The 16,981-nt window shown below is 37.4% G+C and overlaps 1 protein-coding gene across 3 annotated transcripts in view; it reads left to right on the top strand.

Annotated features, from left to right (window-relative positions):
• The window catches only part of LOC120861265 (interleukin-1 receptor-associated kinase 4), a 28,290-nt gene extending 11,942 nt beyond the window's left edge, over nucleotides 1-16,348 (top strand). For all 3 annotated transcript variants that reach the window (XM_040236886.1, XM_040236887.1, XM_040236888.1), the window contains 6 exons: nucleotides 3,140-3,254; nucleotides 3,676-3,785; nucleotides 9,074-9,257; nucleotides 10,383-10,445; nucleotides 14,935-15,093; nucleotides 15,209-16,348. In XM_040236886.1, coding sequence (XP_040092820.1) covers nucleotides 3,140-3,254; nucleotides 3,676-3,785; nucleotides 9,074-9,257; nucleotides 10,383-10,445; nucleotides 14,935-15,093; nucleotides 15,209-15,244 — 667 coding nt within the window. In that variant the 3' untranslated portion in view covers nucleotides 15,245-16,348. The remainder of the gene's footprint in view (nucleotides 1-3,139; nucleotides 3,255-3,675; nucleotides 3,786-9,073; nucleotides 9,258-10,382; nucleotides 10,446-14,934; nucleotides 15,094-15,208) is intronic.
• The last annotated feature ends 633 nt before the right edge of the window (nucleotides 16,349-16,981 follow it).

Raw genomic sequence — 16,981 nt, 5'->3', positions numbered from 1 at the left:
CTCTTCTCCTCTTGCCCCTAATCTTTCCTAGATCAGGGTCTTTTCCAGTGAGTCAGCTCTTCATATCAGGTGGCCAAATATTGGAGCTTCAGCTTCAGCATCAGTCCTTCCAATGAATATTCAGGGTTAATTTCCTTTAGGATGGACTGGCTTGATCTCCTTGCTTGATCTCCCTCAAGGGACTTTCAAGAGTCTTCTCCAGCACCACAGTTTGAAAGCATCAATTCTTCAGCACTCAGCCTTCTTTATAGTTCAACTCTCACATCCATACACGATTACTGGAAAAACCATAGCTTTGACTATACAGACCTTTGTTGGCAAAGTGATGTCTCTGCTTTTTAATATGCTGTCTAGGTTTATCATAGCTTTCCTTCCAAGAAGCAAGCATCTTTTAATTTCATGGCTGCAGTCACCATCCACATTGATTTTGGAGTCCAAGAAAATGAAGTCTGTCACTGTTTCCATTGTTTCCCCATCTATTTGCCATGAAGTGATGGGACCAGATGCCATAATCTTACATTTTTTAATGCTGAGTTTTAAGCCAGGCTTTTTACTCTCCTCCTTTTCACCTTCTATACCATAGACCAAAAACTGTAATGCATTAACCAATTGTTATAACCACAATTGTTGTAACCACCCCCAATACACACACTTTGTTTTTTCCACTGAGATACAGAAACATTAAATAACTTTATCCAAGGTCACTTAAACATAAATATGTGGGTTTCAAATCCAGATCTGTCTGACTCCAGAACTTGCGATTTTGAAATAAATCCTTAATAGGATTTACCAATTTATTCTCATTAGACCCATTGCTATAAATGACCAATTCTAGTTGCTTAACTTCAAGAAAGAAAGAATAGATTGGAATTAATTTTTTCAGTAAAAATAATATACACTGAAAAAAATAAAAAGACTATCCAGGATTTGTTCCTTCTGCTCCTACTTCCACTCTCCAGTCCTAAAAATAACTTGTTCAAAATAGATAATCTGGAAAATACAGGAAAATATTCATCCCTTGAATATATCACTCAGAGATAACCACTGCTAGTATTTTGATGTACTTGCTTCATGATGAGTGTGTGGCATTTTTTCCATGTTGAAACATTTAAAATTATTGCATAACATTCTAGCATATATACAAATTATGTTTTATTTAACCATTACCCTTCCATATTTGTTTCTAATTTTCAGTATTACAAATTAAAACACCTTTAAATCTCTTACATAAATATTTAAGTGCAAATATGCTTTTTTCATCAGGAGATAGTCCTAGAAGTTTTACTGGTTCTGAATACATGCACTTTTTAAAGACTTTCTGAATATTTGTCTAAATGACTTTGTAGTTGTTATAATAATTTGGTGGCTCAGATGATAAAGAATCTGCCTGCAATGCAGGAGACCCAGGTTCAGTCCCAGGGTCCAGAAGATCTCCTGGAGAAGGCTATGGCAATCCACTCCAGTATTCTTGCCTGGAGAATGAATCCCCATAGACAGAGCAACCTGGCGGACTACAGTCCATGGGGGTCATAAAGAGTCAGACATGACTGAGTGACTTTCACTTCACATACTTCTACCAGCAGTTTATTGCGATTTCACAACTGCTACCACAATACCATTAAATATTATTGCTGTTTTTAAAATAAATATCAACCTCTGGCCCTTACTAGCAGAATGACCTCAGCCAAGTTTCTTGTCTGTTTTCTCATTTATAAAATGGGATAATTATTTTAATAATGAAATGTTTCATTAAGTTATTATTTTTTTTTCCTTTTTTTTTTTACCTATAGCAATTTTTTATTGGAGAGGAATCCAATTAATCAAAAATTAAAGGGAAATTATAATCTTTGCTTTGAAAGATACCATGGATTCTGTTATTTTCAATAAATGTCCATCCTTATATAGACAGGTTTTATTTTATTTATTTTTATTTATTTATTTTAGATTTTTTTTTAATTTTATTTTTTATTTTACTTTACAATTCTGTATTGGTTTTGTTATTTTAAGGGTTAATTAAACAAAGCAGGTAAATCAAGTACCACATGCCTTGTTAGTATAAACTCAGCAAATGTTATCTACTCATTTTTAAAGTGTGCCAATTTGGTGGAAAATGGAATACTTGCTGTTTTAATTTGCACGTCATAGAATATATTCTGGGCTCTCATATTTGTTGCTCTTTAGTCACTAAGTCCTGTCTGACTCTTTTGTGACCCCCATAGACTGTAGCCTACCAGGCTCCTTTGTCCATGGGATTCTCCAGGCAAAAATTACTGGAGTGGGCTGACGTTTGCTAGTTCAGGGGATCTTCCCAGCCTAGGGATCGAACCTGCATCTCCTGCTTGGCAGGCTGGTTCTTTACCACTGAGCCACCAGGGAAGCCAGAGGACTCTCATATGTATTTGCTCATTTAATTCTCACAGCATTTATGTTACATAATAGGCATTATTACCCACATTTACCAGGGAAAGTTGCTGAAGCTCAGTGAGGCTGTTAACTTGTGAAAAGTCACATTTCCAGGAGGTGGCAGAGCTGTACTTTAAACTTAGGAATTTGAGCCCAGATTTCTTTGTGCTTACTGTACCATAGATGCCTGCAGTTTTGTTATACTTCAGCTTTATTTAGTCTTATTACTCTCAAGTATATAAAGAAACTCAAATTAGGTTATAAATAACCAGATACTATTAAAGATCAAAAATGTATAAATTAGATGTAATTGAAAATCAGATATCTGTAAATCAGTGCTTTGAATGTGTTTGAGAGTTCTTGAAAGGGTTATCGTACACGTTTCAATACACTTCTTGAGCTGTTGTTTACGCTGTCATTAAAAATTATGTGAAACAATGGTAAACACCTACCTAGTTCTTAACCAAACTATTATATGTGAATTATTGAGCTTTAATTTTATAATCAAAATTATGTTGATTAATATTGACCGAAAGGGAACTGTTTACAGAACATTATAAACAGTTATACTAAACATATATAAAGATTTAGAAACATACGTATCACATTGCAATAATGTATAGCATATAATTATTTCTTTCTATGTTCTTTTAAAGCTCCAAATTGAATAACATAACCTTCAGGGAAATATGTGTATATATGGTAATAATTTTGGATGGAAAATTATTTGCCACAGGTGTCAACATGAAAACTTAGTAGAGCTCCTTGGTTTCTCAAGTGATGGCGATGACCTCTGCTTAGTGTATGTTTACATGCCCAATGGTTCATTGCTGGACAGACTGGCTTGCTTGGTAAGATGTTTTTTATTAGGTTGTTTGGCTTCCTGTTTTTGTGTTGGAATTCTAATATTTTCTCTATGACAGAATCTTTTAAACTGTATTAATATCTTTCCTAGTTTGTGAAAACTATACAGTTATTTAAACAATTGGAATTCCCTTTCTATCAGATAATCTAAAATGTAAAATTATCAGTCAAGGCTAGACTTTGAAGATGCTCTCATATATTTTTATTGTTTGATAAGAAATGCTAACTTCCATTTGATCTTATTTAGCTCTTTTTGTTTAACAACTTAAAAAGTGGTAGTTCTAAATTGTTAGCAATGTAATAATATGGTCAGTAGCTGCTTAGAAGAAATGTTCTGTTATATATTTTCTATAGATTTTTTTTATTCTCCTCTTTTATTTTTAATTGGTTTGTTTCTTACTTCGTAAGGATGGTACTCCCCCACTCTCTTGGTACATGAGATGCAAGATTGCCCAGGGTACAGCTAATGGCCTCAGTTATTTACATGAAAACCATCATATTCATAGAGATATTAAAAGGTAAATGCTGCCTTTAAAAAGCTTTTGGAGAACGGTCTTTAAAGAATAATTTTCTCTCACTCTTCCTATTCACTATTGACATGAACTTCTTAACTTGCCATGAAAGCTTGTCTCACTAAGGACGTCTATAATCTCCCTTATTTCAAACCCAGTGACCTATTTCTAGTACTCATCCTAAGTAACCTGTGTTTTTTTGTTTGTTTTCCACAGTATGTTATTCTGTTCTTCTTGTCAGAATTCTGTCAATTTTCTTATTTTCTGGATCATCACTCTTTTTTGAATCACTTTCATTCTTCATGAGTACATTTCAGTTATTTTCCTTGTTATGTATTTATTTAGTTAAATATTAATTGAGCATCCATTATACGACAGGTACTGTAGATGATATAGTTAGCAAAAGTAGCATTTGTAGCATCTGTCAGTAATCAGATAATCACAAAATAATAGTAGAACTTTAGTGTATAGTCTATAGGATTAGTATAAAAAAGAGTTCCCTGAGAAAATTATACTTAAGCAGAGATCCAAAGAATGAACAGGACATGAGCACAATTTGAGGACAGCTATAGAATATGGGGAAAAAGTATTCTGGGAATAAGGAAGCACATTTCTGAGACCAGTGTTCAGAGGGAACATGATAGATTACAGGAGGTAAAATAAATGACTGAAGTGCAGAAATTGAAGGAGTGATGGATAGAAAAATAAGATAAATTTATAAGGTAGGAAGAGAGCTAAGCCCTGTGTAGGACCTAATAGACCAATATAAGAGCTCTACTTTTATCATAAGTATAATCAAATGCCATTGAATAATTATAAGGAGGAATGTGGCATCATAGTTGAGTTTTGAGAAGATCACTTTGGCTTGAGTATAGAGACTCATTTGTAAGAAACGGTAGCTTGGAGCCTGTCAGAAGATTTGGTGATAACAGTTTATATGAAGAAATGTGAACGGATTCTTGCTTACTCTTGCCTGCAGGGTGGGTGGGTAGCATTCAGGGAGAGGAACATGTCAGGAATGGCAGGAGGATTTATGGCTTCCAGAACTGCATTCTGGAATGACTGTGGCATGATTCATTTACAGAGAAAGCACAGAAAGAGGACAAGGCTGGGATTGGAAAATGTGAGTTCTCTTTTGTACATGTTGTGTTAAAGGTTCCTTTAAGATACAGAAGTGAGTAGAGATGTTAATCAGCATGAGGTACATGGTGGAGCTAAAAGAAGTCTGAGCTGAACATATCAATTTCTGTGTTACTATGTATGATTTGAAGAGCTAGCACATAGGTACCTTAACTTTAAGAAAGATACAGATTAGGAAAAGGTTACAAGATTTAGCCCTGAGGAACTTTAAGACTTAATGGCGAAGTAGAACAAAATGAGTCTAAAATGGAATCTAAGAAAGGATGCAATGAAGCTGAAAACCAGGAGAGTGTGGTATCCCTGAGAACAAGGAAAGACAGTTGCCTGAGAAGGATTAGTCAAAATTTTCAGTTGCTTTCTGGAAGTCAGAATGAAAACTGAAAAATGACACATTTTAAAAAACATTTAAATGAAGCATTTGATTAGTGCCATGAAGGTCATTAGTGACTTTCAGGAAATCTATTTCCATGTAGTAATTGGGTCAGAATTCAGGTGGTAGTTTCATGAAAAGATGGGCTCGATAAAGGACAGAAATGGTGTAGACCTAACAGAAGCAGAAGATATTAAGAAGAGGTGGCAACAATACACAGAAGAACTGTACAAAAAAGAGCTTCATGACCCAGATAATCACGATGGTATGATCACTCACCTAGAGCCAGACATCCTGGAACATGAAATCAAGTGGGCCTTAGAAAGCATCACTACGAACAAAGCTAGTGGAGGTGATGGAATTCCAATTGAGCTGTTTCCAATCCTGAAAGATGATGCTGTGAAAGTGCTGCACTCAGTATGCCAGCAAATTTGGAAAACTCAGCAGTGGCCACAGGACTGGAAAAGATCAGTTTTCATTCCAATCCCAAAGGAAGGAAATGCCAAAGAATGGTCAAACTACCGCACAATTGCACTTATCTCACATGCTAGTAAAGTAATGCTCAAAATTCTCCAAGCCAGGCTTCAGCAATACGTGAACCGTGAACTTCCAGATGTTCAAGCTGGTTTTAGAAAAGGCAGAGGAACCAGAGATCAAATTGCCAACATCCTCTGGATCATCAAAAAAGCAAGGGAGTTCCAGAAAACCATCTAGTTCTGCTTTATTGACTATGCCAAAGTCTTTGACTGTGTGGATCACAATAAACTGTGGAAAATGCTGAAAGAGATGGGAATATCAGACCACCTGACCTGCATCTTGAGAAACCTATATTCAGGTCAGGAAGCAACAGTTAGAACTGGACATGGAACAACAGACTGGTTCCAAATAAGAAAAGGAGTACGTCAAGGCTGTATATTGTCACCCTGCTTATTTGACTTCTATGCAGAGTACATCATGAGAAACGCTGGGCTGGAAGAAGCACAAGCTGGAATCACGATTGCCGGGAGAAATATCAATAACCTCAGATATGCAGATGACACCACCCTATGGCAGACCGTGAAGAGGAACTAAAAAGCCTCTTGATGAAGGTGAAAGAGGAGAGTGAAAAAGTTGGCTTAAAGCTCAACATTCAGAAAATGAAGATCATGGCATCTGGTCCCATCACTTCATGGGAAATAGATGGGGAAACAGTGGAAACAATGTCAGACTTTATTTTGCTGGGCTCCAAAATCACTGCAGATGGTGACTGCAACCATGAAATTAAAAGACGCTTACTCCTTGGAAGAAAAGTTATGACCAACCTAGATAGCATATTCAAAAGCAGAGACATTACTTTGCCAACAAAGGTCTGTCCAGTCCAGTCCATTCTAAAGGAGATCAACCTGGGGATTTCTTTGGCAGGAATGATGCTAAAGCTGAAACTCCAGTACTTTGGCCACCTCATGTGAAGAGTTGACTCATTGGAAAAGACTTTGATACTGGGAGAGATTGGGGGCAGGAGGAGAAGGGGACAACCGAGGATGAGATGGCTGAATGGCATCACTGACTCAATGGACACAAGTCTGAGTGAACTCCGGGAGTTGGTGATGGACAGGGAGGCCTGGCGTGCTGCGATTCATGGGGTTGCGAAGAGTCGGACACGACTGAGCGACTGAACTGAACTGAACTGAGTCAAGGCTATGGTTTTTCCAGTGGTCATGTGTGGATGTGAGAGTTGGACTGTGGAGAAAGCTGAGCACCGAAGAATTGATGCTTTTGAAGTGTAGTGTTGGAGAAGACTCTTGAGAATCCCTTGGACTCCAAGGAGGTCCAACCAGTCCATCCTAAAGGAGATCAGTCCTGGGTGTTCATTGGAAAGACTGATGCTAAAGCTGAAACTCCAACACTTTGGCCACCCCATGCAAAAAGTTGATTCATCGGAAAAGATCCTGAGGCTGGGAGGGATTGGGGGCAGGAGGAGAAGGGGACGACAGAGGATGAGATGATTGGATGGCATCACCCACTCTATGGACATTAGTTTGAGTAGACTCCGGGAGTTGGTGATGGACAGGGAGGCCTGGTGTGCTACGATTCATGGGGTCACAAAGATCAGCCATGATTGAGTGACTGAACTGAACTGAACTGAGGAGAGAGTGAAATATGAGTATAAATAAGTCTAATGAGACACTTTTATTTAGCCCATGAAGGGTGATAGCTGGAAATCAATGTGTCATTCAGCAAACTTTTTTTTTCTTAAGATGGCAGAGACCAAAGCGTGCTTTTATGCCTGTGGGAAGAGGGATGTGATAGAACAGAAGAGAGAAGTGAGGTAGTTTATAGAATAAGGTTCCTGAGAATGTAGAGAGGAGTCCTGTAGAGGGATTGGCCTTAGAAAAGAGAAGATACACCATCTCCCATCCCTTACTCGGTGTATTCTAACTGTGTATTCTAATTGATTGCTACCTCATTGTCTCTTCTGTTAATCCTGCGTATTCTTACTGAGGGATATGTTGACTTCAACTGCTACCTCCATGTGGGTGACTCAAATCTATATCGTCAGCCTCCAGTCCTATATTTTCAGTGTCTCCAGACCAAATCACCCTACCACAATGTTCCATAGCAGTTCCTAAGTCAACATGTTAGAAGTCAAATTCATTTCTCTTCCAACCCAAATTCTTCCCTCTGTGTTTTTTTCCTAATCAAGTGAAGTCAGTATTCATCCCATCTTCTAAGCTAAAGACTTCCTCATTCCCCATACCATATAAATTACAAGGTTCTATTGAGTGTACCTCAACATTTGCACCTCCTTTTCTCCTCAGCCTTTATTTACACTTTTACTATCTCTTATTTGCTTTTTTACAAACTTTCCTGGTCATCCTTTAATTGGTCTGTGCCAATTCTTGTCTATTCTCTAATATACTGCCAGGTTGTAGTTCTAAAAATCAAGTTTGATAACATCATTCCTCACTAAGAAACATTCAGCGGGCATTCTGTTGCTTCCAGGATAAAGTTCAAGTTCTCCTCACGTTCCACTGACACTAGTTACTTCAAATTGAGCACTGTGTCCATTCTGTTCCATTTACCTCAAATGCCTTTCTTTCCCTCAGTAACCTCAACTTCTAATAATCCTTCAAGACTACACACACTTTTCACCTTCTCCTTGAAGTTTTCTGCAGTTCTTCTGCACACACAGTTGTTCTCTCAGCATCACCATTAGGACTTTTTAAAAATTATTTCTATATCTTTGTCACAGACAAGATCCTAAGATTGTCCCCATGCCCAGCACTGAGCTTAAATACTGTAACACGTTGTGGGTCTTCAATAAAGTTTTGTTGAATGAAAGTATGATTGTATGAGCAAATGCATAAAATAAATGAATTAAGATCTTTTAGCCATATTATTTCCTCTTCAAAAGATTTCAGAAAGAGTACCCCCTAAGAAATGATATAGTTGAGATACTCTGGTTGGAAGTTTGTTTTTAAATGAATTGAGAAATTTTAGGGGAGGAATTAAGAAGGGTGCTTTCGCATACTTTGAGGGAAGTTGCCCTATAATAAATTACTTGTAAAATAATAAAAATATCACTAATGTGAAGAGTTTTACTTCACTTTATTTTCAAATTTTCCTTACAGAAACAAAAAGGAAGACAGTTTTATTCTTCTTTAGCTATAATCCTTAATCCAGATTTATTTACATAGATTCAACCTTTTATGATGTGTATTATAAAATACTCTGTAAATACATACAGTGTTATACCTTCCTAAGGAACTATTTGATTTGTTTAAAAAGAAAAACTGTTTTTCAGTGCAAATATCTTACTAGATGAAGACTTTACAGCCAAAATATCTGACTTTGGGCTTGCACGGGCTTCTGAGAAGTTTGCCCAGACAGTCATGACTAGCAGAATTGTGGGAACAACAGCTTATATGGCACCTGAAGCTTTGCGAGGAGAAATTACACCCAAATCTGACATCTACAGCTTTGGTGTGGTAAGTTTCATATATGTGTATTTCTCTATACATGTAAATAGGCTTCCCAGGTGGTGCTAGTGGTAAAGAACCTGCCTACCAATGCAGGAGGTATGAGATATGGGTTTGATCCCTGGGTCAGGAGGATTCCCTGGAGAAGGGCATGGCAACCCACTCCAATGTTCTAGCCTGGAGAATCCCATGGACAGAGGAGCCTGGTGGGCTACAGTCCATGGGGTCGCAAAGAGTTGGACATGACTGAAACAACCTAGCATGCATGTACACATACTTGTAATATATTATATTTTACTATACATATAATTAGTAACAATAATCGTTCTGGCTCTACTTGTGAAATTGAAATAGAATATTTTGAATACACCTATGTTGCTTAGCTCTCATATGTAAAGATACAAATTGCTCACTTTAACCTCTAGTTAAATGAGAAAGTAATAAAAACTTCTCTGAATTTGTAAGGCTTTTAAATTGATTTCTGAAATTACTGTAAGAAATAATATTTTTGCCACATGAATTAGCATGAAACTTAGTATATAAATTGTGTCCTACAGTATGCATTTTAGTGTCATATTTTAAAGAGGAAATTTTTTGAAGGAAATATGTTGTGGCATTTTCTGATCTACCAGTTGGATAATAACCTTTTATGATGGTGTAAGGAGTGGGGCAGGAGTGGTTGGAGAATTGGAAAATCCTTTATCTTTTACACTCGTATGTGTTTCTTTTATGGATGTCTACTGTCATAACACTGTGAAGTTAAGGCACAAGTTTCTAGGATATGCCTGAGGTTTAGAAAATAGTATTCTCCTAAAAGCCAGAGAAAATTATTCTTGTGATATATCTTCTGCAAGACAGGAAAAAGAGTATGTCCAGAACACATATTTAGGGGGCTGATTGTTTAGTGAGTTGCCAGTATTAAAGAATTACGTGTGGAGACTGATGAGTTCTGAGGTGTCAGGGAAGAAAGGGTGGTAAGAAATGACCACAGCTTGTGTTCTTTCCACTTTCATGCCTAAAAGGCATGCAGTGTATGGAAATGGTTCATTCAATTTCATAATCAAGAGCCATGTTCCTTCCAGTTTTTATATGTTGTCTTGAGTCTTATATTTATGGGTTTTACTTTCTTCTTAGGTTTTACTAGAAATAATAACCGGACTTCCAGCTGTGGATGAACACCGTGAACCTCAGTTATTGGTAATAGAAAGATTTCACTTTTCTAGCTCTTTTCTCTTTCGTTTATAATCTAAATTTATGTGGGTAAATTCAGAATCTGGAAATGTCATTTTCTACTGGCAATCTTTCTGTTGGCAATTACATAGTGGCATATGGAAAAAGCATCAATTATTTTTAATCTCAGCTCTGCCATGAAATATTTGTGAAGCTTGGAAAAGACACTGATATATTCTATGTTCTAGTTTCTTTGTAGCTAAAATCACAATGGAGCTGTATGATTTCTGAGATCTCCTCTAGTGTATTTTTATTTTGTTACTTTCATGGTGATTACTAATACCATTTTCAGAGGAGAAATAACATTCTTCCTTAGAAATTTGTGTCAGACTAGAATTGCTAATAAAATTCTTTCTCCATTTCTATTATGGAATATTTTTAATAAAGTTATTATAGAAAATTTTACCTGTGTATTATATAGGGATTCATTGACAATTATATAAATAGACTAACTGAACGCTAAAACTACAGTAAAGTTATGCCAGGCCTTGTTTTCCTTTATACTAAATTTTAAGAACTTACAGGGTCCTATAAAATTAAAAACTTACATAAATACTACCACATATGTTTTTCATAAAATTATTCAAATACCTCAATTCAGTTCGGTTGCTCAGTCATTTCCAAATCCTTGCCACCCCATGGACTGCAGCACTCCAGGCTTCCCTGTCAATCACCAACTCCCGGAGCCTACTCAAACTCATGTCCATCCCGTCTGTGATGCCATCCAACCATCTCATCCTCTATCGTTCCACTTCTCCTCCTGCCTTCAACCTTTCCCAGCATCAGGTTCTTTTCCAGTGAGTCAGTTTTTCATATCAGGTGGCCAAAATATTGGAGGTAAAGCTTCAGCATCAGTCCTTCCAGTGAATATTCAGGACTGATTTCCTTTAGGATGGACTGGTTGGATCTCCTTGCAGTCCAAGGGACTCTCAAGAGTCTTCTCCAACACCACAGTTCAAAAGCATCAATTCTTTGGCACTAAGCCTTCTTTCTAGTCCAACTCTCACATCCATACATGACTACTGGAAAAACCATAGCTTTGACTAGATGGACCTTTCTTGGCAAAGTAATGTCTCTGCTTTTTAATATGCTGTTTAGGTTGGCCATAGCTTTTCTTCCAAGGAGTAAGCATCTTTTAATTTCATGGCTGCAGTCAACATCTGCAGTGATTTTGGTCCCCAAGAAAATTAAGTCTGTCACTATTTCCACTGTTTCCCCATCTATTTGCTATGAAGTGATGGGACCAGATGCCATGATCTTCGTTTTCTGAATGTTGAGCTTTAAGCCAGCTTTTTCACTCTCCTCTTTCACTTTCATCAAGAGGCTCTTTAGTTCTTTGTCACTTTGTGCCAAAAGCTTTCACTTCAGTTCAGTTCAGTTCAGTCACTCAGTCGTGTCCGACTCTTTGCGACCCCATGAATCGCAGCACGCCAGGCCTCCCTGTCCATCACCAACTCCCGGAGTTCACTCAGACTCACGTCCATCGAGTCAGTGATGCCATCCAGCCATCTCATCCTCGGTTGTCCCCTTCTCCTCCTGCCCCCAATCTCTCCCAGCATCAGAGTCTTTTCCAATGAGTCAACTCTTTGCATGAGGTGGCCAAAGTACTGGAGTTTCAGCTTTAGCATCATTCCTTCCAAAGAAACCCCAGGGCTAATCTCCTTCAGAATGGACTGGTTGGATCTCCTTTCAGTCCAAGGGACTCTCAACACCACAGTTCAAAAGCATCAATTGTTCGGCGCTCAAAAGCTTTAGTGTAGTCAATAAAGCAAAAATAGATGTCTTTCTGGAACTCTCTTGGTTTTTCTGTGATCCAGCAGATGTTGGCAATTTGATCTCTGGTTCCTCTGCCTTTTCTAAATCCAGCTTGAACATCTGGAAGTTCACGGTTCACGTTCTGTTGAAGCCTGGCTTAGAGAATTTTGAGCATTACTTTGCTAGTGTGTGAGATGAGTGCAGTTGTGCAGTATTTTGAACATTCTTTGGCATTGCCTTTCTTTGGGATTGGAATGAAAACTGACCTTTTCCAGTCCTATGACAACGGCTGGTTTTTCCAGATTTTCTGGCATGTTGAGTGCAGCACTTTCACAGCATCATCTTTCAGGATTTGAAATAGCTCAACTGGAATTCCATCACCTCCACTAACTTTGTTCATAGTGATACTTCCTAAGGCCCACTTGACTTCACATTCCAAGATGTCTGGCTCTAGATAAGTGATCACACCATCATGGTTATCTGGGTTGTGAAGATCTTTTTTGAATAGTTCTGTGTATTCTTGCCGCCTCTTCTTAATATCTTCTGCTTCTGTTAGCTCCATACCATTTTTGTCCTTTATCAAGCCCATCATTGCATGAAGTGTTCCCTTGTTATCTCTGATTTTCTTGAAGAGATCTCTAGTCTTTCCCATTCTGTTTTCCCCTATTTCTTTGCATCGATCGCCGAGGAAAGCTTTCTTATCTCTCCTTGCTATTCTTTGGAACTCTGCATTCAGATGCTTATATCTTTCCTTTTCTCCTTTGCCTTTAGCTTCTTTTCTTTTCTCAGCTATTGTAAGGCCTACACTGACTTTATTCTAATTTCTGTGTTCTAATGGGACATTAGAAAAATTCAGACATGTGTATACCAGATTATTTCCCTAGAACAAAGATTAGAAAGTCAAAAGGTATAATATATTTTCTCAAAGGCTCATGCCATATTTTTAAGAAAAACCATAAGTGTAATATCTCTGTATTATAATGTTGCTACAGATGTCCCTTATATAAGTATATATTATAAAGCTTGCCATGGGTTCTTGGATATGTATAATGAATATTGAAAAGTGAAAGTGAACGTTACTCAGTCATGTCCAACTCTGCAACCCTGTGACGTATATGGTCCATGGAATTCTCCAGGCCAGAATAATGGAGTGGGCAGCCTTTCCTTTCTCCAGGGGATTGTCCCAACCTAGGGATCGAACCCAAGTCTCCCACATTGCAAGCAGATTCTTTACGAGCTGAGCCAAAGGGAAGCCTAAGAATACAGGAGTGGGTAGCCTGTCGCTTCTCCAGTGAATCTTCCCAATTGAAAGGCAATTGGCATTGCCTTTCTTTGGGATTGGAGGGGTCTCCTGCATTGCAGGCGGATTCTTTACCAATTGAATGTTACATGGTATCTAATATTTTATAGTAAAGTATAAAGCCTCCAATTATTATGAAAAGTTAATATTTTTATAATATTTCATAATATTTTATACAGGGTGAGTGCATGCTAAGTCATATCTAACTCTTTGCAACCCCATGGACTGTAACCCACCAGGCTTCTCTGTAGCACATAGTGAAATTTTGTCTTTATCAAAGAAATAAATCCTCTGTTCCATTGGTTATTGGAGGTCAGAAAAGAAGCCTGGGCTGGAGTTGCAGTTTTTGAGCCGTTCATGTACAGGCATACATAAAGCTTTGGATGTTGATTGTATTATACAGAGAAAGTGTATAGATTAAAAATATAAGAGGGAAAAAGATTACTACCACAAAAATAGGACTTGCAATGACAGAATTACTCTGTCATAGTTCCGGAAACCAGAAGTTGAAATCAAAATTTTGTCCAGGCACCATTCCCTCTGGATACTTTAGGAGAGAGTCTTCCCTTGCCCATTCCATCTTCCAGTGGCTGTTGACATTCCTTGACTGGTAGCCACATCCCTCCAGTGTCTGCCCCGTGACTGTCTTCCCCTCTGTGTGTGTGTGGGTGTATGTATGTGTTTCTTTCTTTCTTATACAGATATTTATAATTGGATTTAAGGCCTACCTGGGTAATCCAGGATGATCTCATCTTAAATTGCTTAGCATAATTACATCTGCAAACACCTTTTTCTCCAAATACTGTTATAGTCACACGTCCTGAGGATCAGGACTTGGACATTTCTGTTGGGGGACCACTGTTCAACCACTACAGCATGCTCGTTCTCCACCTCTCTCCATATTTGTTACCTTTTTATCATGGCCTTGCCCCCTTTTTCTTCCTCCCTTTTTCTCTTGATTCAACAATGTGAGTACCTACAGAGCAGTGTGCTTGTGCAGAGAGGAAGATCTGCATTCAAGAGTTGAAACTGCATCATTGGGGGCACAGCACAGGAGTAGACCTCACTGTGCTGGAAGCCTAGTAAGGGCTGCTAATGGGCATGTGAGAGCAATGGCTAAATGTTTCTAGGAAGGAGATATGTATGTATGTATTAATATAAGTAAGTAAATAAATAGAGTTTGTCCTAGATGTCCTCAATTCTTAATAAGGTTACAACAGCAGATAGTAAATACGAGTAAATGTTATTATAATGTAGATTAAATAATTTAAATGTATTATTTTATAGCATAGTAATATTAATTTAGTTATAATTTATATTTATTTATAAATACACTTATGAATTTACCTGCTTGTTTCTCTTTTATTTGAAACTTTTAAAGTTTTAACTTTTGCCTTAAAGCTAGATATTAAAGAAGAAATTGAAGATGAAGAAAAGACAATTGAAGATTATGTTGATAAGAAGATGAATGACATTGATCCCACTTCCACTGAAACTATGTACTCTGTTGCCAGTCAGTGTCTGCATGAAAAGAAAAATAAGAGACCAGACATTAAGAAGGTATTCATTTTTATGTGTATTTAAAATGTGAAGGAGGTGGGGTTTGTCATTTTTTCCCACGTGTACATTTCCAATCAATTATTTAATGCGTTTGTTTTCTCTTTCTTTATAAAAGGTTCAACAGCTGCTGGAAGAAATGACAGTTTCTTAAAACTTTACTGGAATAGACTCTTGGATTTTTCTATACAGCTATCTAAATCATTTTTTAAACTAAAGTGTTTGGTTTTTTTTTGTAAGTATTCTTTATCTTTTATAAGGCAGCATGGTGAAATGCAGTGGTTATTAAAGCTTATGTAGAACTCACAATATAGAGGACAAACAATAGTCGAACCACTGTTGCAACACAACCCAACTTTCTTAGAGTCACTCTGAGTTCTTACAGTAATCCCTGAGATATTTCCTCGGAACCTCAGCAAACACAGTTTGAAAACTCAGAATTAGCTAAACAGAGGACGGGACTATAGGGTGAAAAGACCCTGTGCTGAAGCCTGACTCTACTACTAGTTTTCTGTAAGGATTTGGGAAATGTCTTAGCTGCTTTGAGCCTTGTTTTTTTCAACTGTAGTGTTGGATTAATATCTACTGTGCCTCTCTGACAGGTAGTCATGATGCAGAGTATGTACAAGCACTTTGTAACTTGTAAAGGGATATAAAACTTAGTGTTTATATAAATAATTATAAAATCCTATTATAGTTTTCATTTGTTTATAGGGTCATGTTCACAGTGTGCTATTAGCAATCATTCACCATAAGCCAGTTATGCCCTGATGGTATTCCCATGATGATGTGGCCATTATTATGTTATTGGCAAATTTGAAGGTGTTTTGAGATGCAGTTAAGGTCCCTCATCTGCTGACTTTGAGTATCAATAATAAGATGCTGTTTTGGGGGCCTGACCTAATAAGGTAAGCTCTTACAAGAAATCTGAGCAATCCTCCTATGGACCTTGAAGTAAGCTACCATGTTGTAGGAAAGCCACATTGGCTATAATTTACTGATAGCCTCTAGGAGATGAGAGCTACCTTCCAGCTATCAGTCAGCAAGAAAAATCTGGAACCTTGGTTGTGTAACACCAAGAAACTCAATTTTCCAAAAACCCGAATTAGCTTGGAAGAGTACTTCAAATTTCAGATAACACCATAACCCCTGCTGACACCTAAATTTCAGCCTTGTGAGACCCTCAGTAGCAAACATGGATTTCTGTGCCTGGACTTGTGACATACAAAATTGTGAGATAATAAATGAGTTGCTATAAGCTACTAAGTCTGTGATATTTTTTTATGCAGCAATAGAAAATGAATATAGATATTCCCATGGCTCTCCCATGGGGACAGTCTGCCATGTTCATAGGTTATATCCACAATACCAGGTGTCTGCAATTACTCATTCATTCAATAATCTTGATATCATTAATTCTTTCATTAACCCCTCTCAAGAATGGGCAGAGTGAGCTATAGTAGAAGGTGATTGTCCTCTATATTATTTAGACTTTCCTAAATGTTTTCTTGGGAATCAAAGATAGTACACTTTTCAAATCACCTTTATAAACTAAGCATTTAAGCAAAAAGAAATGTTTGCTAGTGGGAAAGGAAAATAAGTAAAATCACTTGATAACAATCTCACTAGGGACCCACATAATCTGAGGTACATTATGGCCTATAACTGAAAATGATGTGGTTTGAAAATATAATGAGAATTTAATTATTTCTTGAAATAAAATGGTAAACGAGGAGCCAGGCTTCAAATCCACTCTCATATGTAAGCCTATGCTCTTAACCCTTCAGCTTTCTCTTTCTCCTCACCCTTGCCTCACCTCTCAACTAACTTACCTCATGGTTATTGGGATCCCAATAGTGCAGTCAGTTTCCTACTAACTATACAGATGCTT

Source organism: Oryx dammah, unplaced genomic scaffold (assembly GCF_014754425.2).
Source record: "Oryx dammah isolate SB20612 unplaced genomic scaffold, SCBI_Odam_1.1 HiC_scaffold_11232, whole genome shotgun sequence".
In the NCBI taxonomy this organism is placed as follows: domain Eukaryota; kingdom Metazoa; phylum Chordata; class Mammalia; order Artiodactyla; family Bovidae; genus Oryx; species Oryx dammah.
This window is presented reverse-complemented; position numbering and strand designations above follow the sequence as displayed.